The 26,498-nt window shown below is 42.3% G+C and overlaps 1 protein-coding gene across 1 annotated transcript in view; it reads left to right on the plus strand.

Annotated features, from left to right (window-relative positions):
* The window catches only part of LOC144824753 (receptor-interacting serine/threonine-protein kinase 4-like), a 278,300-nt gene that overhangs the window by 161,510 nt on the left and 90,292 nt on the right, over positions 1-26,498 (plus strand). Inside the window, exon 3 of the mRNA XM_078683766.1 lies at positions 19,748-19,816. Within this exon, the coding sequence (XP_078539892.1) occupies positions 19,748-19,777 (30 nt within the window). The 3' untranslated portion in view covers positions 19,778-19,816. The remainder of the gene's footprint in view (positions 1-19,747; positions 19,817-26,498) is intronic.

The following is a 26,498-nucleotide window of genomic DNA, read 5'->3' on the forward strand; positions in this document are numbered from 1 at the left end:
CTCACGTCTACACTCCACTTCGGAACTATTCGTTCCTACCGGTAAGACTATCAGGTATCCACAGAGTTAACACGTGTTCAAAGTTTGAGTGGACTGTGTTTCACAAGCATATTACTTTTCTAGGGCGTTGTTGAATTGTTTCTTCGTACTCGTGGTTACAGCCACTGCAGTTACGGTGGATGTTTTTCGGTAAGGACATTTCCTATATAACTGTGCTTTAGTATTATACGGCACTTTTGGCTTATTTTTAGTTCATTTTTTACCTTCGTAGAGTGTTCACTGTGTATATCCTTTCAATCCGACTCTGGGGTCAGCGGTTAGCCAACGCTTGGAGGTCAGTTTCCTTTTGAATATCAAACACTAGTGCACTGGTGAGCACTTTTTGACGATAGCAGACACTACCTCTAGGCTTCGTGTGCACACATCTTCATGGTGGCGTTTTACTTTTATCTTTTCTTTCAATACTTAAAGTGCAAATCTCTAGCATTCATCTTGCATAATTTAACATGATACAGTTAAAATGATGGTTCTCATGACTTTTTCAAGCTTTTGACACTGATATTGTGCTGTGTCGTAGATCCGGATCGAAAGACCTTGAAGAATATTTCTATTGCTTTTACCTTAATGTACTTTTGTTAAATTACACATCCCCTGAAGAAGGGTTGATGGTGAACCCGAAATGCATTGGGAGTTTTGGTTTTTGTACAAAAGATTGAGCAATATGCATTTGATGTGATGATAATATGATCACTTTTTGATTGTTACAAACTTCGTCTCATGACAGATTGTCAGACTTATGTTCAAATAATGTTTTTACAGTGATTTTTTGATTTCTTACAAATGAAAACTTTGAGAAAAGAAAGTTGAAGCATTTTTTCTGTTTCAAATCTGTGGAATATTTCATAGAAGCAATGTTAAACACAATTAAATTGTGAAGGCTTTTTTAGCCTCTAGCTGTGCTACATGAAGTCTATGCTTGACCCTAGACTATTTCTGCACTTTTAGAAAGTTGCCATTTTCCTGCCTCAGCAATTTGGTGCCTGCTGCCTTTCTCTGGGGCACATGACTGTGCATAGTTGAAATTTGGGCTTAGTATATTCCTCCTAAACAGCCACACACAATTGGGAGCTTAGGTGTGACTAAGTGGGCCAAAACTGGCAGGATGGGAGGATGGGGCTGGACCCAGTCACACTTACACTTAAATAAGCTGTGTCCTTCCTCCACACAAATGGATGCTTATCTCCTGTAGCTAGTCTAGAGCCAGGGAAGAAGGGCTTCTCCCCACTTCAAAGACCCAACTAGGTATAAATACTGGACCTCAGACACCACCATTTCAGTACACTCCTGAACCTGTGGATACTTAGTCAGGAAGAAGGGCTGCTGTCAGTGCCGGACTGGGAACCCAAAGCAGTCCTGACAATTTTGTTGGACTAGCCCCCCGGAGGAGAGGGAGGGATTTGCAAGTATGAAGCACTGCTGCTTTTGTTACTGGGGGCTGATATAGCAGCACCGCTGCAAATCCAGCCGCCTCCTCCCCCCCAGTAACGTAACCGGCCCCCAGATGGAGAAGTCCCGGAGAAATACCTGATGCCCGCTACTGCCAGCTCTGCTTTGACTGCTGTGCTGCTGAAACGACTGCTGATTTGAAGGACTGCTGGCCTGCTGTGCTGACCTGCTGCCTGCTGCCCTCTTGCCTGGGTGGGCGAGTTGGCTGGCCTCTGATGTGAAGCCTCAGGGACACAACAGATTTCGAACAACCTTGCACCTGCACCGAGACTCTGCTATCTGTGAGTCTACCCTGAAAAGTGACACAACCCCAATACTGTACCACTGGAAGTGGGCTTAATGTGCTCTGCCAGCCTCTATGGAGCCAGATGAACAGGAGCATCTCCTTTCCTGTGTGGCACAAATCTGAGCAGAACCGATGCATTCGCCACTGCTGCGTGGATTGGACCCATCACAAAGATCCACATCGCAGCCTTATCGGAACCGCCACTGAACAATGCACCCTTGACACAAGTACTGGAACCCCTCATCAATGGCATCTTCGATGAGGACATCGGACTCCACACCTGAGTGTGTTTGTGTGTGTGTTTAACTCAGGATGGGTTTGTGCACGTGGGTGGGATGAGGGAGGAATGGAGTGAAAGAGCAAGTGGGGGTGCCTGTTTGGTGGCAGAAAGTGGGTATGTCAATGGATTCATAAGAAAGGTAGAGTGTTACAGTGATGTTAGCCCAGGCAAAGAGGCTGACACCTCTTTTCCTTCTGGCTGTGTCTGGTCTCAAGTCACAGTCAGCAGCCTCTCGATCGATACATTTACTTGCAGGCCTAGGAGAGAGATGTCAGTTGCTCTGACTTCTAGAAAAGGCAGCGTTCGAGAAGAAAGGCTCAAATGACGTTGAAAGCTCTTCGCAGGCTGTCACTTAGCTGAAGGTGACATAGTCTATGCTATGAGGGTGCAGTGCTTCTCCGAGGCTGCCTTAAAGGCACTCTAATGGAACCTGCATGATGACAATGAGAGTAATGTGGGACATAGAAAGATGTTTTTCCAGCACACTTGTTTAGACATTGTTTTGGATATGTAAATAAAATGACCCAGTGGCAAGGTGCCCACCATTTGCAAACTTATCAAGAACTTTTTTCGTTTCAAGCGCTGCTGAAATCAAAGGCTGCTAACTTTCCATGCTTGTCAGGCTTTTTGTTAATATTGGCCACATTGTAGTAGGAGCTTCACATTTCAGGTGTTTCTCTTGCAACGCCGTAGCAAGATTTTTCAGAGGCCTAAATAGTTTGACATTTGGGTGTTCTCTTTCCCACCCAAAAATGTTTTTTTAAACCATATGTTACAATCTGGCAACCTCTACAGGCCCTTGGAGGCGGCGCCATAAGGCAATTGCTCGCTGGGTCTTAATATTGCACCAGCCACACTCATTTGTAACATTTACACTCTGTGATGGTAGTGAAATGGTATGGGCTCAATCAAGGCTGGTCCACCTATGCCATAAAATATAAAGAGCCTGAGTTTGTTCCTGGAACATAAAGGTCAGTCTACATTTAACTTCGAACACTTCAGAAAAATGCCTTCCTGAAGCAGGGCGTCTCATTTCTCGTGACTGCGGTTGCTAGGGGAGCAGTTTAATTTTCTATCTCCACCTGTTGACAGGGTCACAACATCTGGTGCCTTGCTGAGATGCTCAACTCTTCACATGCTCCAATTTAAAAAAAAAATAAAAAATTCGGTAAGGTCCTTTTCTTTTTTCTCAAATATGCATGAAAGGTAAAGATTCCGTCGAAAATTACACCAGAAGCTTTATGCTCGCCTGGGAATACTGGCGTCGCGTGCGGAAATAACGCGCACGGGTGGTGGCGGCGCAGGGGGGGGGGGGGGGGGGGGGTGAAAGAGCCGCTCCGCCGTCACGTTCTCTTTCAGATCCTGCTGGCTGCAGCCGGCCCCGCGCGGCCTCGAGAGCCGTGCGGCGGGACACGGGCTTTATTCCTGCTTTTCAATCAGATTTTCAGGCCGCCGCAGTTACATTTCTATAGAGAGCAGCTGGTCTTCGCAGGAGGAGATGCTGCGGCTACGAAGGCGCCAGCTGGCGTGGGCCCCGACACCTCGCCTCCCTAACGAACCGATGAGCTGAAGAGCCCTCACGGACTCGAGCGAGCCGATCTGTACCCTCCTAGATGTCTACCGGGGCTGCAGGGCGGGGCAGCACGAGGAGCAGGAAGGGCTTTAAAGCACGTGTAAACACTTGTGCCATCAAGGTGGACCTGCGCCTCATACTGGAACACTAGGAGCGCCACAGAAGACCATGGCGTGAGAGAGCTGAGCCTGTGCAGCTGTGCGGACTCTCTGTACCAGCATTTGGGGTACTACTACCAAATGCTGCGCTTTTACACTGAACTACAAATATACAACGTTAAGATTATTGACTACGGCTACCTTACATATACATGATTCTACATTAGTCATTAATCTCTCATTACCAATAATACTTATTTTTACGTTATAGTGTTAGCCATAATTCTGCTATTTTTTATAGATTAATAATTTTGACCTCAATATTATGACATAAAACCCCAACATTTAAGTAGCTCTCTTTTTTTGTTCCCTTTTTGATTTGTAACAGTGCTTTTTGATAGCATTATAGCCCTTCTGCTAGGGGTGATTCCAGATGTTAAATGCCCTCTCCTTTGTTATAGGACCATGCCTGCAATGAAGGTTTTTAACTCGGGGAGAGTGCATTTAATGACTGATATAGCCCTTAGAAGAGCCTACGGTGTTTTATAATGGACTCTCTGTCACAAGCAAGACAATTCATCAGCTGATTAGCCCTCCATCTGCGTGAACCTGCTCCAGCGATCTATGTGTACCTCGAGCTGACGAAAAGAGGCTGATGAAACTTCATTTTAGAGAAAAGTTACAATGACGATATCTACGTTTTCCACAAAAAATATGTTTCTGTAGAAAAGGTATAGGTGTATATTAAAGGGCAACACGATGTAAGTAAGGAAAGGGGGTTGGGTATCCAGGATGGGGGGAGTCGTCGATGGGCAAATAGAAAGGGCTTTGTTAAATTAAAGGTGTAAAGTGGGAGAGAGAGTTAGAGGTTTAAGAAAGAGATAAAGAATGAGGGGAAGTAAGACGTTTGTTAAAAAGGGGGGGGGGGGTGAAGTGGGAAGTGAAATAGGTGTTTTATAACAACAAGCATTGGAAATGCAATAGGTCTCGCATTAGAAAAGTTGGAGCTATTGGTCTTGTAAATGACAAATATTTTATTTATTTGTTGGTTTTTAAAATAGCTAAATTGATAGCTTTGTCATTTACAATGCCAATAGTTATAACTTTCGCGAATGTGACACCTATAGCATTTGGAATGCAACATGTTTTGTATTTACGTGACTTAGATGGCAGCTCTGGTCGTTAGGCCACATCTCTAGAGAGCAGGAGAGTGCAGCAGGGGAGAGAAGCACAGCAATGCAATAGGTCTTGCATTAGGAAAGTTTGAGCTATTGGTATTGTAAAGGACACATTTTTTATTTATGTGCTTGTTTTGAAAATAGCGAAATTAATAGCTTTGTTATTTACAATGCCAATAGTTTTATCTTTCGCAAATGTGACACCTATTGTAACACAATATGTGTTGTAGCACTGAGTGGTGTGAGGGTGAGGGGTGTGAGGGTGAGGGGTGTGAGGGTGAGGGTGAGTGGGTGTGTGAGGGTGAGTGAGGGGGTGTGAGGGGGTGTGAGGGGGTGTGAGGGTGAGGGTGTGTGAGGGTGTGTGAGGGAGGGTGAGTGAGGGTGTGTGAGGGAGTGAGGGTGAGGGTGTGAGGGTTAGGGGGTGTGAGGGTGAGGGTGTGAGGGTGACTGAGGGTGTGTGAGGGTGAGGGGATGAGGGTAAGGGTGTGTGAGGGTGAGGGGGGTGATGGTGAGAGGGTGAGGGTGTGTGAGGGTGTGTGAGGGTGTGTGAGGATGAGGCTGAGTGAGGCTGAGTGAGGGTGTGAGGGTGAGTGAGGGTGAGTGAGGGTGTGTGTGGATGAGGGGGTGAGGATGAGTGAGGGTGTGAGGGTGAGGGTGGGTGAGGGTGTGAGGGTGGGTGGGTGGGTGAGGGTGAGAGGGTGTGAGGGTGTATGAGGGTGAGTGGGTGTGTGAGGGTGTGTGAGGGTGAGTGAGGGGGTGTGAGGGTGAGGGGGTGTGAGGGTGAGGGGGTGTGAGGGTGAGGGGTTGAGGGTGAGGGGTTGAGGGTCAGGGGGTGAGGGTGAGGGGGTGAGGGTGTGTGAGGGTGTGAGGGTGAGGGTGGGTGAGGGTGTGAGGGTGGGTGGGTGAGGGTGAGAGGATGTGAGGGTGTATGAGGGTGAGTGGGTGTGTGAGGGTGTGTGAGGGTGAGTGAGGGGGTGTGAGGGTGAGTGAGGGGGTGTGAGGGTGAGGGGGTGTGAGGGTGAGGGGGTGTGAGGGTGAGGGGGTGTGAGGGTGAGGGGTTGAGGGTGAGGGGGTGAGGGTGAGCGGTCTGACTTGTTTAATGCCACAGATGCAACAATTATTAGCAGGGACTCCATATACATTCTCAGTAGGACTGCTGCATTTTTAAAAGCCCAGGAGCAGCTCATAGCACAGGAACGGATGTACAAGTAAGAGCACAATACCAGCTACACAGAATAGTGCTCAGCTTTCCTTTTAACAGCCGAATGCATTCTGGGAGTTGTCGTCCTGTTTCATTTCAACTATAACAGATGTACTAATGCACCCTAAAAGGTAAAGGCAAGCCCAGGGCAAAGCTCTGGAATCGCTGATGATATGGTGTCATCTGGAGAGCATAGTATGGAAGACAACACTTCTTGCAGGAGAACTGATATACATTTAAATGTACAGCAGCAGATACACGTGGAAGAAGGAACTGTAATTGATCTCAATACGACTGCAACTTTCTGTTGAAGGAGCGATATAACTCAGAAACACATCTCCACGAATGCATCAAGCATTGGCTGTGCAAACACATATGTTAAAACACATCTAACAGGAACTGCATCTGCCATAATGATTTGCGGTATGTAATGCTGACCTGCAGTGTGCCCCCGCACCCCCTACCCTTTTGAAAATTGGACCAATTTGCCCGAAAACAATGACGTGCAAAAGAAAGGCCTGAACTGGGACCCGGAGTGGCAGGGACCCGGAATAGCTGCTGACGTAATGCCATCTAAGAAGGAAAGCAGCTCCCAGGGTTGCCAGGTTCACAGATGGGTGCCATTTTTCCCATTTGTGCGAGGGAAAAAAAACAAGGGGGCAGGGAGAGAACAGACGAGTGGAGGGAGGGAAGGGGTGTGCAGAGGTAAGGGACAGAGAGAAGTAGAGAACGGAAAAAATATATAAAGGGGAGAAAGAAAGGAGTGAGACATATAGTGAAGAGAGTGAGGCGGGGGAAAGGAGGAAACACGGGGAATCGAGAGGGAAAGAAGAGATGGCGATGTAGAGGGAAGGGGAGAGAAAAAGGTGAAGTAAGAGGGATAGGGAGAGACAAAAGGAGGACAGACTGCAACAAACAAGACGGAGGGCATTAATGTGGGGAGGGGGGAGGAGAATGATAACAGTAGAACCTGTGATTGATAGAACTTAGAAACGGCAAAACTATGATAAGAAGTGTGTAGTATTCTGATTGTTTCCCCTTGTTATTTATAAGCTCCTTACATGTATTTATCCCCTATGTTCCATTACCATGGATTCATGGAATGCTGTTGTGCTCACAGAGTGCGTTCTTCTTGTGACTCACTCTGGCTTAGACCATGACATGACCAACTGCTTGTTCCTGCATTTCTAACCTGAATAAAGCCATTCTAGTAAACAACCTCGCCTCCCGTGAATTTCTACATGATTTTACTGGCGACGAGGCGTGCTTGGCACTAAAAACACCCCGGGACACGAAGGGTTGTTTTCTTCAAGAGAGAGACGCAGCAGCTTCTGTTCCTGTTCAGAGCCTTCACTTAAACCCTCAACTGTGGAGCGTACTGGGATATTATTCGACTCTGTTGGACCACTGGCGCTTTCCCCTATCCTCTACAAGAAGGAACAACGAGTACTTTCTCCACTGTCAACACCGAGACTACACTTCACTTAAACTGTAAGAAATTCATGTCCGTCCGTCCGACACTCTGCCTCCCGGTGTGAAAGTAGAGCCCTCTTTGCCTCCCGGTGTGAAAGTGGAGCCCTCCGGCTTTTAAAAGTTTGTTTATCCTCGCGTGTTTACTTTATAACATTTGGAGCTTTTCCTGCTACCTGTTAACTGTTACCTACCTGCATTTTTCAAATAACGTCTCTCTTCGTGCCTGCTCGAGACTTACCTTCTATATCAGAATTTCTCTCTCGCAACGTTCCTGCTTCTTAAGAAGTGCGTAGTTCTTCTCCACACTATTTCATGCGCGTCATCTCTACACGCTGCCCTGTCATCTCCTTCCTGATTGGCCAACCGAAAATCGTGTCTGCTACTGGAAGTCTGAGAATCTTGGTGATTGGATAAAAGTACTGATTGGAGATTGGACGCTGTACTTTGTGACGTGTTGCCCAGCTACGCATTCTTCGTGCTCATCGCTGATGCGCACAGCTTGAGGAACTCCCTCTGACGTCCGCGTTGCTCAGCAACGCATTCTTCGTGCTTATCGCTGATGCGCACAGCTTAAAGAACTCCTTGTGACGTTTCCATTGCCTAGCTACACATTCTCCACTAACGCGCTCAGCCTGACAAATTCACCGTGCTCATCGTTGATGCGCACAACTTACGTTGTATAACTTCTACTTTTATTTCATACACCTCCTACATCCTGCGCTGGTATCCTCAGCTCACGCTTAGTACATACATCACAGAACATTGCGTTAATCTCCTTAGAGCCAAATGTGTTTGATTATTGCATAGAATTTCTTATGTTAAGTTAATAACTTGCAATTCAAATTTTTTTTGGTATTCCCTTCTTAAGTTTACAGATTTATTTACAGCAAGATAATATGTCCACATTACAATCTGTCAATCCACCTCCACCTTTCTTAGAAACCCCTGGCGAACCTCCAATTAGGTGGGAAATATGGCATGATGCTTTTGAAAATTACTTAGGAGCGATAGGTGCCTCTAGGTTTCGTCCCGAAAGAAAGAAATGCCTTCTCTTACATTCTTTGGGCTTTGAAGGCAGGTCTGTCTTCAAGCATCTACCTGACATACCTGTAATTGAAGGTGTTGTGTCTGATGACTACAATAATACATTACAAAGACTTAAAATTCGTTTTGATAAACAACCTAATTTAATGGTTCGCAGACATAACTTTTTCAAGAGAAAACAAGCTGATTCTGAGGACATTGATTCTTACATTTCAGTTTTGAGGAGGTTAGCATCTGAATGTAAATTTGAGAATTTCAATGAACAGCTTATCAGGGATCAATTCGTTTGTCACTGTAAGGACAAAAACATTAGGCAAAAATTACTAGCCATGAGTGATCCTTCTCTGGATGACACTATAAAATTAGCTAAAAGCGTAGAAACGTCCATGGTTTCTCTTAAAGAATTGGAAGATAAGATAATTGAACCCGTAAATGCTTTAAGTCTTAACTCTTCTACTAGATTTAATAGAAAGAAATCTATGTTTAACTCAACTAAAGGGAAAGTTTTAAATAAGTCAGAAGCTTTAACCCATTCTCAAATGTGTATGAGGTGTGGTAATCCACAACACAGAAAAGGATCTCCTTGTCCTGCTTCTAGTGTAGTTTGCAACTACTGCAAGAAGATTGGACACTTTGCAAAAGTGTGTTTAAAGTTGAAAAACAAAAATAATTCCAATAAACCAGTGGTTGGTGTTGTCGATTCTGATTCTTCCTCTGAATCAGAGACAACTGTTGGTGTTGTTACTGATGCTCCGGAAGAGTATATTGTTGAGGGAGATCCTGATTCTTGTGTTGATCCTATCATAGATATTGCTATTGGGAGTACAATTGTGAAACTTTTAGTTGACTCAGGTGCAAAGATCACCATGATAGACAGGGAACTTTTACAATACATGGAACGATGAACAACCTCTGCTACCTTCAGACCGTACTCCTGTGTCCTATGAAGGAAGGAAAATCGATCTCCTTGGGTATTTTGAGGACATTTTATGTTTCCAAGGAAGAAAAATTAGAGGTAAAATTTATGTTTCAATCAAAGGTCTCAACATTTTAGGTTGGTTCCATCAAGGTCTTTTTGGAATGACGCTTAGACCTGGTGCAAAAGAACAGGTCTTTATTGCTACGTGTTCTGCTTACTTACAAATACTTAAATCTAAATTTCCCTCTGTTTTTAGTTCCAAGCTGGGTAAAATAAAAGAATTTAAACACAAAATTATTGTCAAAGAGGGGTCGACACCGGTTAAGCATAAACTTCGTAGTGTCCCCTTCAGTGTCAGAGATGATTTGAAGAAGGAACTTGAAATGTTGTGTAAAAATGGTGTGATAGAACCTGCTGAATCTTCCCTTTGGCTTTCGCCTTTAGTTGTGGCTCGCAAGAGAGATGGGAAGCTTAGGGTCTGTGTTGACCTTCGCTCAGTAAACAAAGCTATTTGGATCGATTCTCATCCCCTTCCTCTGATTAATGACCTTTTTACAGCTACCAAAGGGGCGAAATTTTTCACTAAATTAGATTTAGCCAGCGCCTACCACCAGGTTGAGTTACATCCTGATTCCCGTCACATAACTGCTTTTGTCTCTCCCTTAGGCACTTTTCTTTTTTTTTTGTAAAAACATTTTTTATTGGTAATCAAGTGCCGAGGATACATTACAGCAGAAAAGCAACTCAGACATCAGTGAATGATGCGGTAAATCAATGCAGCTCAAGCAAGACACCTTTTTTATAGAACTGACCCCAACGTGCCCACCCCACCCTGTAGTCCCCCCCCGTAGCCAGCGTGCCGCTTCCTTCCCTTCCAGTCATTAATATGGTATCCCCGCCCGCCCTGGACAGGGACCACAGTAAAGGGTAAATGGTGTCATACAACGGAGTGTCAAGACCCCCAAGGTTGCTATCAGTAATAGTAAGTAGTGTGTGCGCCTTGGTGTGCGAGAAATCCCGGTCCCAGTGCCCTCACCCCGGAGTCCCTTCCTCATCTTCACTCTGGTCTCCATCCGGCTGCTGGAGCGCCACCACCAAGGCCTCCCACGCCCTGGCAACCTCCAGCGCCTTGTCCCCTTAGGCACTTTTCAGTATCGACGTATGCCTTTTGGGCTAGCTTCGGCTGCGTCGGTTTTTCAGAGAGTCATGAGTAACATTTTGGAAAAAGTAAAGGGGGTCACTGTCTTCCAAGAGGATGTCATGATTTTTGAGAAGGATGTTCCTTCTCATGACTCTGTTCTTGACAATGTTCTTAATTTGTTTCAAGATTATGGTATAGTCTTGAAATTGGAGAAATGCAAATTTTTATGTACAGAAGTTGAGTATTTAGGACACATTTTGACACAAGATGGTATTAAGCCTAGACCTGGACTCTTAGATGCCATTTCTAATGCTCCCATCCCGACAGATAAGACTGGAGTTAAATCCCTTCTAGGTATTTGTGAATATTACTCCAGATTTATTCCTCACTATGCGACCATTGTACGTCCAATTAGTAACCTGTTGAAAAAGGGGGTCAAGTTTGTTTGGTGTGAGGAATGTGTAAAAGCTTTTGAAATAGTGAAACAATCTCTGACGTCTAATTCTGTTCTTAAGCCGTTTGATCCGACTCTACCGTGCTGTTTGACTGTTGATGCAAGTTGTGTTGGTCTCGGCGCTGTTTTGACACAACGTGAGGGTGGTGTTGAAAGAACCATTAGTTTTGCATCCAGAGTTTTAAGGTCTACTGAGGCTCAATATTCAGTAATAGAAAAGGAGCTATTAGCATGCACATGGGCCATTGAGAAGTTTAAACCATTCATATGGGGAAGACGTTTCTTGCTCCAAACTGACCACAAACCATTGGTTAGCATCTTGGGTGGTGGTATCACTAAATGTTGCACTCCTAGAATTTTGAGGATGGTAACTAGACTTTTGCAATTTCATTTTGATGTTGAGTACATTGCTGGTGGGAAAAATGGGAGAGCAGATTTTTTGTCTCGATTTACTCCTCCTGTGTGTGACGATAATGTTGACATTTCTTTTTCTAGTCTTATTGAGGAAGACTGTGATGATTGCTTTGTTGCATGTGTAGATATTCCTGAATTAAAAGTTTGTTCTGAGGCAGAGTGGAGAAAGGCCTTCGAACAAGATAGTATCCTGCAGGATGTTTGCCACTTTGTTAAGTTGGGTTGGCCGCGTGAGAAGGTCCTGTCTTTCTCCCTTCAGCCCTATTCTAAGGTTGGTCATGAGATCTCCATTGAAGATGGCATTTTACTTTGCAATGATAAGATCATTCCTCCTTCTGCGTTTATAAATGACATCATTAAGAAAGCTCATGAAGGTCATTTGGGTTGTTCACTTACTAAACGCAGGATTCGTGAAGTGTTCTGGTGGCCTGCGATGGACTCAGAGATTAATTTGTTTGTCGCGGACTGTTGTATTTGCAAATCTTCTGACAAGAGTCTTAAGACTTGGGTACCTCCTCTTATGCCTGTTGAATGCCCTGATCGTCCCTGGGCTAAACTAGGCATCGACATTATGGGACCTTATGCTGTATTGAGTGGGACCTCCAAGTTCATTTTAGTTTTAGTTGATTACGCTTCCAAGTGGCCAGAATATAAATTGACTAAAGATGCTGATTCTAAAAGTGTGATTGAATTTTTGTGTGAGGTTTGGACTAGAGAAAGTCTTCCTGAAGTACTAGTTTCCGATAATGGGAAACAATTTGTAAGTTGTGAGTTTGATGAGTTTTTGTCCAATTCGGGTGTTAAACACATTAAGAGTTCACTCTATCATCCTCAAGGGAATGGTCTTGTTGAGAGGATGAACCGAGTTATTGGTGACTGTGTGAAGTGGGCCAGAACCAGCAATGTTGAAGTCAACAAAGCTTTGAAGAGCATGATTTGGTTTTATAGGACCACACCTCACTCCTCCACTAAGGTCTCACCATTTGAGTTGATGAGGGGTCGTAAACCTAACTCTTCATTTTGTCCAGGATGGATGTCCAAGTGGATGAAGTCTAGTTCTGATGTTTCAAGTCTCATGTCCATAGTTAAGAGTAATGTTTCACAGGCCCAATCGAAACAAAAAGAAAATTTTGACATTAGAAGGGGTGCTAAGGAAAGTATCTTAGAAGTTGGAGACCGTGTGAGGATTAGAAAATCTATTCATGTTAGCAAAGGGGAAAGTAAGTTTGGGCCTCCTGTGAAAGTTGTTAAGATTGTAGGAAATGCTGTACAAGTTGAGGGTGGTTTTTGGTGGAATCTCAACAGAATTGCCAAAGTGGTTGGCAACTCGACTGTTGTCTCCGAAGCCTCTGAGGTTCCTAACAATTCCACTAGTTCCTTATCCTCAAAAGCTCCTGTCACACATTTCAGTGTCAGAAAAAGTTCACGTGTGGTTAATAAACCATTGAGGTTTAGAGAGTAATTTTTCTATTTTTATCTATTTTTATAAGTTTTCTTTTGTTTCATTTCATTTTATTATAACCTTGTCTATTTTTATTGTAACTTTGTTCTTTTAAGAAAAGGAGGTGATGTAGTATTCTGATTGTTTCCCCTTGTTATTTATAAGCTCCTTACATGTATTTATCCCCTATGTTCCATTACCATGGATTCATGGAATGCTGTTGTGCTCACAGAGTGCGTTCTTCTTGTGACTCACTCTGGCTTAGACCATGACATGACCAACTGCTTGTTCCTGCATTTCTAACCTGAATAAAGCCATTCTAGTAAACAACCTCGCTTCCCGTGGATTTCTACAAAGTGTTATAAAGCCTGTGATTGATAGAACTTAGAAACGGCAAAACTATGATAAGAAGTGTTATAAAGCAAAGCAAGCAGATATCGTTATTATCAACATGCAGCGGATTAAAAAAAAAAAAGAAAAAAAAGAAAAGGAGACACGGCCGGCCAGCCGTGAAACTGGAAGCACGGCCGTCCGGCCGTGAAAAAGCCTTTGATGCAGCAGGGGGTAATTAGGGGAGGAGAATGGCTGGGCTGAGGCAGAGCGCCAAGCCTTTGATGCAGCAGGGGGCGGAGCGGGAAGAGCTGCTGGCGGCACTAAGCTGGCGATTTGATGCTGTGCACGCGCATTTTAACTAATTGCGCTTGCGCATTGAGTTAAAAGTGCACATGCACTTCATCAAATCGCCAGTGAATCGCCAGTGTAGGTAAGCTCTGTTTAAGCCCCCATAGTCTCGCTCTGCTCAATGCGCATGCACATTGACAGGCGAGACCTAAAAATGGGCTGAGGGGGGTTTGACAAAAGGAGCATAGCAGGAGTGGGAGAACGAAGTTTGTTAAACTATGAGAGTAAAAATGGAAGAGGATTAAGGGGTTTGAAAAGGAAACAAGGAAAAGTGGGAGTAAAGGGTTACAACAAAGAGCTGTAGGGGAAACCTTGAGTTTTAAAATGGAGTAAAACAAGAATGGGATTAAGGTCCTCGTTATAAAATGAATAAAGCTGGAGGGGGAGTAAGAGAAATTAAAAGAGTAAGTGGAAAGAGGAGTAGGAGGTATGTAAAAAGGTGAGTTAATCGGGAGTAAGGGGTTTGTAACACAACAGGAGTGAACTGAAAACGGGAGTAGAAATACTGAAGTAAAGTGGGAGGGGAAGTATCACAAGGGGCATGAAAAAAGGAAAGAGGGTTTTCGAAAAAAGAGCCGGAGGTTATAGGTTGTCCCCTTCCTTAAAAATCACTAAAGAAAATCAAACGTGAAGACACAGAACTTTCTTCAAAAATGGCTTTCGGTAGGTTGGCTTCGTCAACTTTGTGAAAGGTATTCTAAAAGAATTATTAATAAACAATAGTTTAACAAGTATGCCAGATTTTTTTTCCACGTTTGATTTTCATCAAAATAACATACAAACAACAAGATCATCATTTATTTCACCAAAAATCCTTCAAGAAGAGACTCCAAGTGTTATACAAAACCAAGTTACTATTATAAAAACAGGTGCTTACAGAGTCAGTCCAGAATTGCATTCAATTTGAAAAGCACCTGCCATCTAGTTATTGTTCTCTTATTTGCTGTTGCTTTAAGTTTTTGATCAAATGTTCCGGGTTTTAGTTTCTGTAAAATATATAGTTGATTTTTTTAAACATGCATATCTTTTATTTGTGTCTTTGGTTTCACAAAGTGAAAACCTTTAGTTGTCTGTGGCTAAAGGTGGGTGACTCTACTGCTTGCACATCCCTCCAGTACACACTGTGATTTAGCACAGCTAGAAGTTCTCTGCAACAATTCTGAGCACATCTCTCATGTACAACTTCACGATTCTAGCCTCGATTCTGAAAAGCACCACTCCACCAATGATGTATAACAAATAGAGCAGCTGCTTACTCGTCTATTTTTTCAGTGCTTTCGGCATCCAAAGGGTGATGGAAAGTACTATACAAATGGCAATAAAGACTGAATCATATAAAATCAAAGCACATCCATAAACAATCCCACATACCAGTTCACCCTATTGACTGAATGGCGATTGAAACACTCACACATGCACATTCCATGAATTCAGCATAAGTGTCACCTGCAAACATTGCATAAATACACATGCATGTAGCTTTCGGCTACTTTCGCATGTTCAACACAATCAAAGTAAAGCATACTCTGTCGACATATGTGCAGGAGACGCGGCACCAAAATCTTGTGGAATAAATATTGTCTGTGAACATATTTTTATAAACTATATTTAGGAGATAATATGTAGGTCAGCTGTCATTTTAGCTATAGGCTGACATATAACTGCGCTGTATCCAGGCAATCATGCGAGCGTATAACTCCCCAAACACAGGCCATGCTCTGGTCACCCGTATCATATCTCAACACTCATATTTAAAGCTGTGGGTCACACAATTGTACAACACCTCTCGAGTGTAGAACATTTCCCACTCACTCAGGCTCCACAAAAACACACCAGTTCTCCCTTTGGACTGTTTTTCCCGAACATCCTTTCCAGAGTACAACATATGCTGTAGTAACTGACCTCACACAAATACACAACTGCAGCATTCAAACACTCACAAATGCTTGTCACCGCTGACTACAACACACGCCCCACTAGCATGGCTCTGTCATCTGCAGGGGCACACCAAGTGACTGCTGTCCTCCAGCCGTGTATGAGAAAACATGGCTGTGATGGTACAATTAATTATAGATGTGAGAACTAGGGCTGTGCAACATTAGCATAATTTCCTTTTGCATAATTACGCTAAATGTCTGGAAAATTATGTGAAATGCGAACCCGGCAATTAATACCATTTGTTTGGCGCAACATGCATCCTCTAGTTCATTTTGGGCATGAGCGCACATATTGCACTAAAAAAAATGTTACATTACTCATGAAGCAAACAGCAAACTTTGCTCTGGTCATGTTATTGAAATGCTCCCGCAATATGATTTTTTGCCGACTGAACAGTAAACTACGTGACATGGTGTAATTTGGGGCATTAGGCCTATCAAGCATAACATGAACATTTGGAAACTACATGAGATTATACTGGCATAACAAACATTTTGCCCTGGCCTTCATAGTAAGAGTAGTCACCTGACCTTCTAACAAGCATTGGCAATACCAATAGGTCTTGCCCAATGTTTTTAGGTCGAGCATTCCAGACCTCCCGTATATACTTTAGTATATATGTATTATATACTTAAATGTGTATGTACTTTGTGGGCTCTGGAGATCAGCCCTAGGACTTGTCTGCTTCTGCTTAGGGACTTTTTTCTGTTCAACTGCCTCTATTTAACTGTCTTGATAGAAAACATCCAGTAGAGGTCAGTAAAATACCAGAATTGCTTTCTGCTTATGGACTTTCTTTTTTACATTTTTCTGGAAACTGCCTCTATTTAACTTTCTTGATGGAAAACGACCAGTAGATGTCAGTAAAATATCAGAATCACTGTAGCCTTCTCAAGATTCCAGTCCATAAAAATTGTCTTACCCAAGCACCCGTAGACTATAATATTTTTTCAAATCTTGTATTTTCAGTGATATCACCACCGAAGGCCTTGATTTTATATTAAAAACAGAGCTTTGGACTATATCATTTCCTGCTGAAAGGCAATATTTCTCTCCATGTGTTCCCATACGTGGCATGTCACACAGTTTGGTGCTTACTTTCCCTCCATTTGAAGAACAGTAGATTTCTAACACCCATACTAATGTGCTGCATAGCTAAATACATATAAGGTCCCAAGGCAAGACCGATTGCATTGCAAATGCTTGTTTGGCCATGTTGTACAGCAGCGTGGCTGTGCAGCATGGCTAACAGTAAAGTAAAATGCTGCCAGCACTAGCTGCTTCATTGCACTTTTTATTCTTATAGCAAGTGGGGCGTCAACACAAACAACAGGAGAGTGGGAAGGAAAAAGCAACATGGGCAATGGGAGGGTGGGAGGAAAGAAACAATACGGACAAAGGTGGGGGGTGGCAGAGTAAGAAGCAACACAGACATGGAAAGAAGCAATAAAGACAAGGGTGGGAGTAGGAGGGCAAGAGCCAACAAGGACAACAGGTTGGGGGAAGCAACATGGAAGGGAAGAATGAAGAAAATAGCACCTGAATTACAGCGAGCAGTGGATGCACAGCTTAAATACACTAATCGAAGTAAATCAATCAGTACTTGGTCTATGCTCTAAACGAAAGAACAGGAAGTGGAATCAACAGGGGCTGGTCAATTAGGAGGCAGCAAATAAGAGTGACAATGAAGACAATGAATGGTAAACAATAGGCAGGCTTTAAGCCCCTTATAGTAAACAATATGTCTCGCAACAACGGCGCTTGCACTGTTGGCAGGCAAGACCTAAAAACGTTGTTCAGAGCATCCCAATCTCGATCTCACTGTAGCACTCTCTAGACCTCAATCTCCTCAGCATTCACAAACAAAAGAGAGCCACTGGGGTGGGTGAACTGTCTCTCTTCTTGGAAAGATGCAGTGAGACTTAGGCCCTAATTACGATGTCGGTCTGTCGAGCGTCCGACTGACATCATAGCGGAAACAGACTGCCAGACAAGGAGTCGGCAGTCCAGCATCCACAATTATGATGCAACCGCCTTCACGCCCGACGGAAAGCGTATATTTTCTATTGAGGCTTGTGCTGCGGGTTGCAGCACCAGCCTTTATAAAAAATATACACTTTGAAAATATCCCTACACTGTATGTCAGGCACCATGTGGTGTCTGCCATATGGTACAGGGAAGTAGTACTCCTGAGATCCCATAGTGGAGAGCCAGGGGGAAGGGTACCCTGCTAGTGGTCCCCAAAGTCACTTTCTGACAGCCTTTCCATGTCCGAAAGACCGACATAGAAAGGCTGTGGGAAAGGGACTTCATCATCCCGACGGTAGTGCTTGAGCAGGCACAGCTGCCATTTGGGGATTATCTGTCTTTTCAATGCTTTAACTGGCTCCTTGAGCCCGTCAGAAGCAGAGCGGAATTCCCCCGCGGGTTTCCCTCCAACCACCAGTATCTTAATACGACAGTCGGTCGGAAACCTATGATGTCGGGCGGAAAGCGTCCGACAAGCGGTCGGATGGCTTTCCTCCTACATGATAATCAGGCCCTAAGTCACAGAAGCCCTGTGCCATTACTCCTACAACTTCCTGTTACAGAATTAGCCCATTTCTCTCTGCCTTGGACCTGCTTTGCTCCCTCTCATGTCAAGGTATCTTCTTCACATTCTCTATAGCACATTACAGAGGAGCAATGAAATAAATACAAGCACCAGCGCATTTTTCGCCTTGGGCAAGATCAATCAAGTGATTCAAAAAATGCCAATTCTTGGGATACGTATTTGTAGGAGGAACTAAATAGGGTTGCATTGATCATGTGGACACCTCAAGGAATGGGTGCAATGGCTGTCTGCATTTCGCTCATACATCAACTCACAGTTTCTTCAAATAGAGTCAATCAGGTCGCAGGTACTGTATCTTACATCCATGGAGATTGTTGTGTCTACCACTGTTCAGTGATACATACCATTACTTTTTAGAACAGTGGTTATGTGCATCAGCTCAGCTAATAATTTTAAGACCGTATTTTTTTCTCGTAGTTGTATATAGCGCAAACTTGACTCTAAGCAGAGCGCTTTACATGAGCACCAGTTGCGTTACACAAGGACACATTCATTTTTTGTAGGCACAGAGAGATTAATGATTTGCCCAGAATCACAGGATGTTTAGCGTCATTGCTGAGAAAAAGAAGTGGCAAGATGGGTACAGGAGGGTGAAGAAGAACTTCTCTAGAAGGCTGTATGAAATAATATTGAGGAGAAAAATATTCTGTGACAAAAATATTGTCTCAAAAATACAGTGGGCCAGAATATCGAGTAGCTAATGGCAAGAGCCGGTTCCAATATCCTGAAAATCCCAGGGAGTTTGGGGAGGTGAAGATAAGGCCTCTGGTCTCCCCAATCAATCAACTCACAGAACAAGGAAACTGCATGCTGGAAATAGTCTCCAATGGAAAGGGGGTTGGGACGAAAGAATGTTTTGCCTAAAGTTAACTGGAGGTCTGAGGAATGTCAAGGTCTGATCCTGTCTTCTTGGTTAAGTTCCCTATGGAACTCACAGTGCACAGGAGAGGTTATCAACAGTTGAGCACTAAGAATGTGCCCACTCCTTCCCTTCCCAGAACTAAGTTACTTCACTATTATCTCTATTGGAAAACTCTGGGTGTGACTTGGAGTGTATGCTTCCTTTCTCTGCTTCTTCGGGAAGAGACCTCCTGGATTAAGACTCTATTTGCCAAGGTTGGATTACCCTCAGAAATAGAAGATTCGTTAGAAAAAGGCAAGAGTGTCTATATTATTCCCAACTAGGCCTTATCCCAATGACTCTGGATGTACCTTTTGAGAAAGCCTTAGGTTCTGAGTTCTTGTTGTCTAAGTATCACACCAATTGAAAATGTCTTTCTCAAAAAGTTTTATAAATTATCAAGTCACTCAACAAAATGGTTTGAAGACCAGCAAATGTCTCTCACTACATTGTTCTAAATTAGCAAATGTCTCTCATCAAATTGTTCTTTGATTTATTCACACTTTTTTTTCCTTTTGCTGTCTTCTGTAGCAAGTGCCACTTGCATGGTAGTTCTCCTTATCATTCAGATAACAATGTTGATTGTCTTTCTCCTTGTCTTTCAGAGTCCCAAGGCAAAGAGAAGCTGTGCATGAACCGAAGAGGTGTCGGGATTCACTGGATTCTAGATTCAGGTAAGGTTTGTGGGGTGCTGAGTTACAGGATCAAAGTTGCAGGATCCCTGAGCCTCACATGAGATGCTCTATCAGAGAATCTCAAAGCCAAGCTGGCTACAACTGATGCACAGTACTTAAAAGACTGTGCTCAAGATGGCCTCTGTTCTCTCAAAATATATTGAGATTTTACGAATGGCAGGGTCTTTGGAATGGACAATCCCAAGGACACAGGCCATCACACAGGAGAGGGGAACAACATGCTGGGAGGAGGGAGAGCCAGGGGGTCAGATAGCAGGAGGAGAGGAGGAGGAAGGGCCAGGGGGTCGGAGAACATATGGGCACAAAAGATAATGCAAGCCAAACAAGACATAACAGGTAAGTGCAAACAGGTATGTATAGATTTACTATTCCTAACATCCCATCTATGCACCTTGAAGATATATATATATATATATATATATATATATATATATATATATATATATATATATATATATATACATATATATATTACCTACTGGCGGTCGCCAGTAGGTATATATAGTTAGGATTTTTTCTCTATGGGAGTTTTGAAAATTCTATGTCTAATAACTTTGGCGTTTGTGGACGGAATTGGCTGAAATTTTCAGGAAAATGGCACATTTTGTTTCTGAGCAGCCCCTGAAAATTTGGGGGGGTTTCATCAAGGGGGGGGGCCAAGAAAAAAGGGGGGTCCCAAAACACGTTTTTCCCATTCATTTTTCCATAGGGCGGTTGGACTCACTTTTAGCTCGAACGGCTGAATGGATTTACATGAAACTTGGCAAAATTGTAGATATTGTTTGCCCGATGTGCCTTTACTAGGTCTCAATATATGTGCTCCAGTGGATTTTGATAAATTAACGTTCAAAAAAATATATATATCTGTAAGCGCGCCCCGGTTAGCGCCCCGGTGCGCGTACCTGACGCGTAACGGAACTTCGCGAAGCGAAGCTGATTGGCTCTCCGGTGTCTGTCAACATTCTAAACAGTCCGGAGCGGCCGCCATCTTGTCTCTCGGTAGGATCGAGAGACAAGAGGAGGCCAAAACAAAGGGGGAAATGACCATAAGGGGGCATAGTAGATCATCCTGACCCCCTAGGTTTGATGTGGAGGCTTTAAAAGGGCCCCGCGGGGCAAAAAAAAAAAAAAAATTGTTTTGTTTGCGTGGGGAGCGCCCGGTACGCGCACCGGAAAGCGGTCCGGGGAGCGTACTATGAGGAAAAAAGAATGATAGGCTTTTCAAATATTGTATGTTTATTGATTGTTCGTTTTGTTGTTTTTTTTTATTTTTGTGATTGTTTTTCAAAATTTAATAGAACGTCTAACATTTGACTGTCCGAAATGTCGTCATTTTCAGTGAACATAACTTGCAACATTTGAGTGTCTGAAATGTCCTCATTTTGAAGGAGGAAATCTACAGATTGTACACATTGTAGTAGTTCATGGTCCTGTGATTCATCCATGAATTCAATGTCATTTGGTTCAATGTTTTCTTGATTGGTCTCTTCAAGGACAATTTCAAATGACACTTTTTGTTCTCCTTCCATTTTGCCTGAAATTTGCATAAAAAAATATATATATCAGTAGAGATAGGGCACTGTTGGGATTAATTTAACAGTGAATTTATCTTTGGGCAGTGTATGGTATCAGACTGGTAGTAGAAATATAAAAATGTGTATGTGATGAAACCTTAGTAAATTCATAATTATACAAGACAAGCCTAAATCCATCCATAACTATAACAGAGAAGTCTATCTAAATCTATAACTATTACAGAGGGATAGTATATAACTATCAGAAAAAGTTTTCCATATTAACTTAAAGTGCACAATATACTTCAGTTTACAAAATAACATCTTACCTTTTAAAAACAAGTTTAAGTTGTCAGTGAAAATGCTCTTGGAATGTACTTCAGGAAGTAGTAGTCAAAATGGCTGTGTTTCTCTCTCTTTCTTTATATATATTCAGGTACATAACCAATCAAATGTCAGGTAAAAAAAGTAGAAAATGAAAGTAACATTTTAATTGGTTGTCAATTCCAACACTTCAGATGTGTTTTGTGAAGTAATTTACCTCAGGGTATTTAGAGAGGTCTACAGGCTAAATGGCTAAATGGAATTCCAATCAAATTTGTGAAAATGGTAGGGATTGGTATGTAGTATGAGATAATCTATATTTGGTGAAAGTGTCTCCAGTGGTTTTTCTGTGAATGACTTTCCCACCTTTTTTAAGCGAGCGCTTCCCGGTGCGCGCCCCGGTATGCGAACCGGCAGCGTTACGGGAGGCCTCCATTTTGTGTTTCGGTAGAATTGAGATACAAGATGGAGGGCAAATAATGTTCAGAATGGGTAGAAGGGGGCACGGTAGACGTATCCTGACCCCCTAGGTTTTCTGAGGGTGGCTGATGAGGCCCATATGTGCGAAAAAAACCACATTTTTTTTCAAACTGTCGCGCGGTTAGCGTCCGGTGCGCGTACCGGGTAGCGCTCCGGGGAGCGTACTTTGGTGAAAATTAGTGAAAAAAGTTAGAGTAAAATAATAATTGTGAGTGATCAGATGTAGGGTAGCTCTGAAAAGAGCTTTTGGGTCCTGTGGCTGATTTAGGTACCTACAAGTAGGTACCAATGCACAGTCTTAAATTCAGGATGAAAATTCTGTTCCCCTCATCTGAGAAGTGAACTCCATCTGCTCTGTAGATATCTTGCATGTAGTAACGCAAGTTATTGTTGTAGATGGAGCCCATTCCATGGTCTCTCATGTAAGCTGAAACGGACTTATTTACATGCTTCCTCGATTTCTCAATTTGTGGACAAAATTGGTTGGACCACTTCCATTTCTGTCTTTGGCATATATTTGAATATACCAAGGCAGTTTGAGGAAAAAGTGCCATCAATTGCTCAAAGGTGTCCTTTAAAAGCATTTCCAGACCTACCCCAGTCAAAGTACCTAAGTCATTTCCTCCACAGTGCACAATTAACAGGTCAGGGTTTGGCAAATGCAAAAAGGGTTTCACCAATGGTATCAATTGGTGACATCTTAATCCTCTGTGACCAATCCAGTTGATTTCCAGATTTTGTAAATTGAGGTTGTGTACATTTCTGTTATCAGCATACCTTTGAGCCCAGTGGATGTAACTATGTCCAACAATCCAGACAGAAAACATGGTGAGAGGAGGTTCTGCTGCAGTCAGATGAAGTGTGGGAATGAAATGGCAGTTGAAATAGTAGGAGTATGTAATGAAAAAAAGTGTGGAGTTTCTGTGCTAATGATTCAGTAGCAGTGATTGGTGGATTTTGATTGCTGAAAACAGAAAGTTAGGGTGCATGGATGAGTTCTTTGAAAGATGTAATTTGAATGGTCAAGAAAAAATCATTTTATGAAAGATTGCACTGGATACGCAGGTGTACTGAGAGTTCAGAGTTCGATTGAAACATTGTTGTGTGAACTTGTAAACATGACAGGTCTTTCAGGAGGTGGTTGCTATGGAAAAAAGGCAGAAAGGGCAGAGGGGGGAAGGGTGTTGATTTGAAAAAAGTGAGGGAAGAGTTTTGATTGGGTGACATGAGAGATATATGTTATGAATTACAGCATTTCTGTGCCATTGATGGTTGCAGCCTCTGGAGTGCATACCCTTTGCTCTGCTAAAGAAAAATTGGTGTGTGTCTGAGACTGTTTTGAAACTCAAAAAGTATTTGCTAAGGTGAGAAAAGATTCATTTAATTTAGATAGAGAATATTATGCTTTAGGGATAAATTTATGAAGAAAGTTGTGTATTTAAAAGGTTGCTTTGTGTCAAGTGTTTTACAAATAGATTTAGTTTCTTTGAGTTACATAGCCATGTTAAAACTGACGCAAAAGTGGTGGAAGGGCTTTAACAATACGATTTCATGTGTGTTAGGGCATTTTAAGTCACTTCCCCATGAATGTGGGTAAATAAGTGATTTACTTGAAGTGTTTAAAAACGTTTTTTGAAATCAATTAGGTTTCTTGATATGTACTGCTAGAGTTTCATAGGCTGCTTGAGGCATATTTACAAGGCGTTTGAGTCACTTTGATGTTATTTTCCCCATTTTAATTTAAGACATTTCCCTCGTGCTGCAAAGTCTTTGTAAATACGCCGCCATGTGTGCTTGGCAAATTTAAGTACTGACAGGGTGTGCTTCTACATAGGAGCTGTGTTGTGTTTTCAAATTATGACCAGAAAATCGTTTTTTAAAAAAAAGAAAAGCTTTATTGTGAGTAATGTACATTGCTCTGTTGCATATAGTCCTCATCTTCTGCGTACTCTTGGATATGCTAGACTACATCTGCACAATGAGATACCTAAGCTGAGGAAACACAGGTGATGTGATTGTTAAATGAGCAAAAATATTTGCACGTTTTTCAATTATATCACCTGTGTTTCCTAACATTACGAATCACATTGTGCAGATGAGGTTTAGGCCTGTCCAGGGAGACAGAGGAGGTCTGGCCTTTGTTCAAGAGTGCAGTGGACATGACTCACTTCGTTGGTAGGCCTGCACATGTATTATCTCCTCTGTACTCTTCAACAAGCCTAAATTTAATCTGTAACTCCGAGTAGGCCTCACCTCAAACAAATCTCTGGATAGGCCACACCATATCGGCATCCTGAAACAATCATTTAAAATGTTAGGGGCAGTTTTATGATGGCCGTGCGCCTCTTTTGCGCCGCCGTTGCGTCACTTTTGTGACACAGCAGCAGTGCAAAAGATGCACCATGTTGCAAGATAGGCCTCACTTCATCTGCAACAAGATACCGTCAGTTTAAAATGTATATATTTAGGACTGTGTAGGGGGCATGGAGAAGCAGAGGCTTCTGTAAGTGTCAAAGTTGTTGCATACAGTGCTCACCTTCTGCGTAGTCTTTCATATGCTAGACTACATCTGCACAATGAGCTACCTAAGCAAAGGAAACACAAGTGATGTGATTGTGGAATGAGGAAAAAAAATTGAGCGTTTTTCAATTACATTACCTGTGTTTCCTAACATTATGAATCACATTGTGTAGATGCCTCACTCAGTCTGTATCTGACACTCTTTCCTTCACTTCCTCTGTCTCCTCTCTCCCTCACTCTCTTTTCCTTATTCACCCTTTCCTTATATAGTTTACCTTACTCACTTTCTTTTAGTAGCTTACACAACTTCAATTTAGTTTTCTCTTCTATCCTTCTTTTCTGTCACTGAAAGTATCTTCTTTTTTTTCTCTTAGTAATTTACTCTATTTCAATTTCTTTTTGTCTCTGACTGTCTATCACCGTTTCTTTCTCTTTTTTTTCTGCATGTTTATCTCTAACTTTATTTCTTTGTAAAATTAGATGATTGTCAATCTTTTCCCTTGTATTTTCTAATTTTTAAATACATGTTTTAATATTTTTCAAATTTTTGTTCTTTCTTTCACAGATTGAAAGTATAAAAATAACAAGTGACTAAGTTAACGACAATTATAAGGTAAATGTTTTGTACTCTTTTCGTTACATTTCTATCACATTTAACTTCTATTAGTTCCACTGCTTCATTTCTTTAACCCTCATTTTCCTGCCTTTGCTACTTCCCTCATTCCTTTCTCTATTACTTACTTACTCTACTCCTTCCACTCCTTTTCTCAGTCCCTCTGTTCTCATAGTTCCTCACTCCTGTTCACTCACTCCGTCTCTATTACTCTCACTGTCTCTGACTGATCACTCTTTCACTACTTGTTCATTATGCTTTCTCCCTGTAGTTCAAGCACCCTAAGGGGCATATTATCAACACAGGCGATAAAATTATCGCTGCTTTTATCGGCAGAAAACTGCCGCAAAAGCGGCTTTACCGGCAGTTTTCTGCCGCAAAAGCGGCTTTAGCGGCAGTTTTCTGCCGATAAAAGCAGTGATAATGTTATCGCCTTTGTTGATAATATGCCCCTATGTTATTTACATTTCTTTGCTGTTTCAATCATTCCTTTTCTGTCACTTCTTCTTTTCTGCTTTCTGTTTTTTCTCTCTGTTATTCCACATGTTTTAACCTTAGTCACTATCATACATCTTGTTTTATTCCTATTTACTTTTGCTCACTGTTTTCTTAACACTTTCCCTCAGGATTGTTCTTTTAGTCCGGTTCTATCCCTACCTCTTATTCCACATCCTTTACTATATTTCTTCTTATTTTGAACATTCACTCCCATTCTCTAAGAAACTCTTGTTTATTATTCTTCTACTCTCTTTTTTTTCTTTCACTTCCTTATCTATTTTGTTTTTCACAATTATACCCTCTTCCATCTTTTCTTCGGTAAATAGATCTATTAAACAGTATCTCTGTGTTACTCCCTCTAGCTGTCTTTCTTTTAACATTACTCTCTGTTTCCTTCCCTTATACTTACTCTTCTTTTTAAAAAAAAAAAAAAAATTCTGGTTCGCTTCCGGTTCGCGTACCGGCGCGCGAACCGGGAAGCGAATCAAAAGAAATAGAGGTTGCCAGAGTGCTAAACATTCTAGCAATTTTTTATAAAGGGGAGGTAGTTCTGAAAAGAACTTTTTTTAAAATTATTTTTGTTGTTTTATATTTTTTTATTATTTTTCTGAACATTTGTTTACTTTTTTTGTATTTTTTGAACGATTTTAAATTTTTTTGTTTTTTTTGAGGGGGAACAACGAAAAACAGGCATTAGAAAGGGCTCAACAGG

This window comes from Lissotriton helveticus, chromosome 3_1 (assembly GCF_964261635.1).
Source record: "Lissotriton helveticus chromosome 3_1, aLisHel1.1, whole genome shotgun sequence".
NCBI lineage: Eukaryota > Metazoa > Chordata > Amphibia > Caudata > Salamandridae > Lissotriton > Lissotriton helveticus.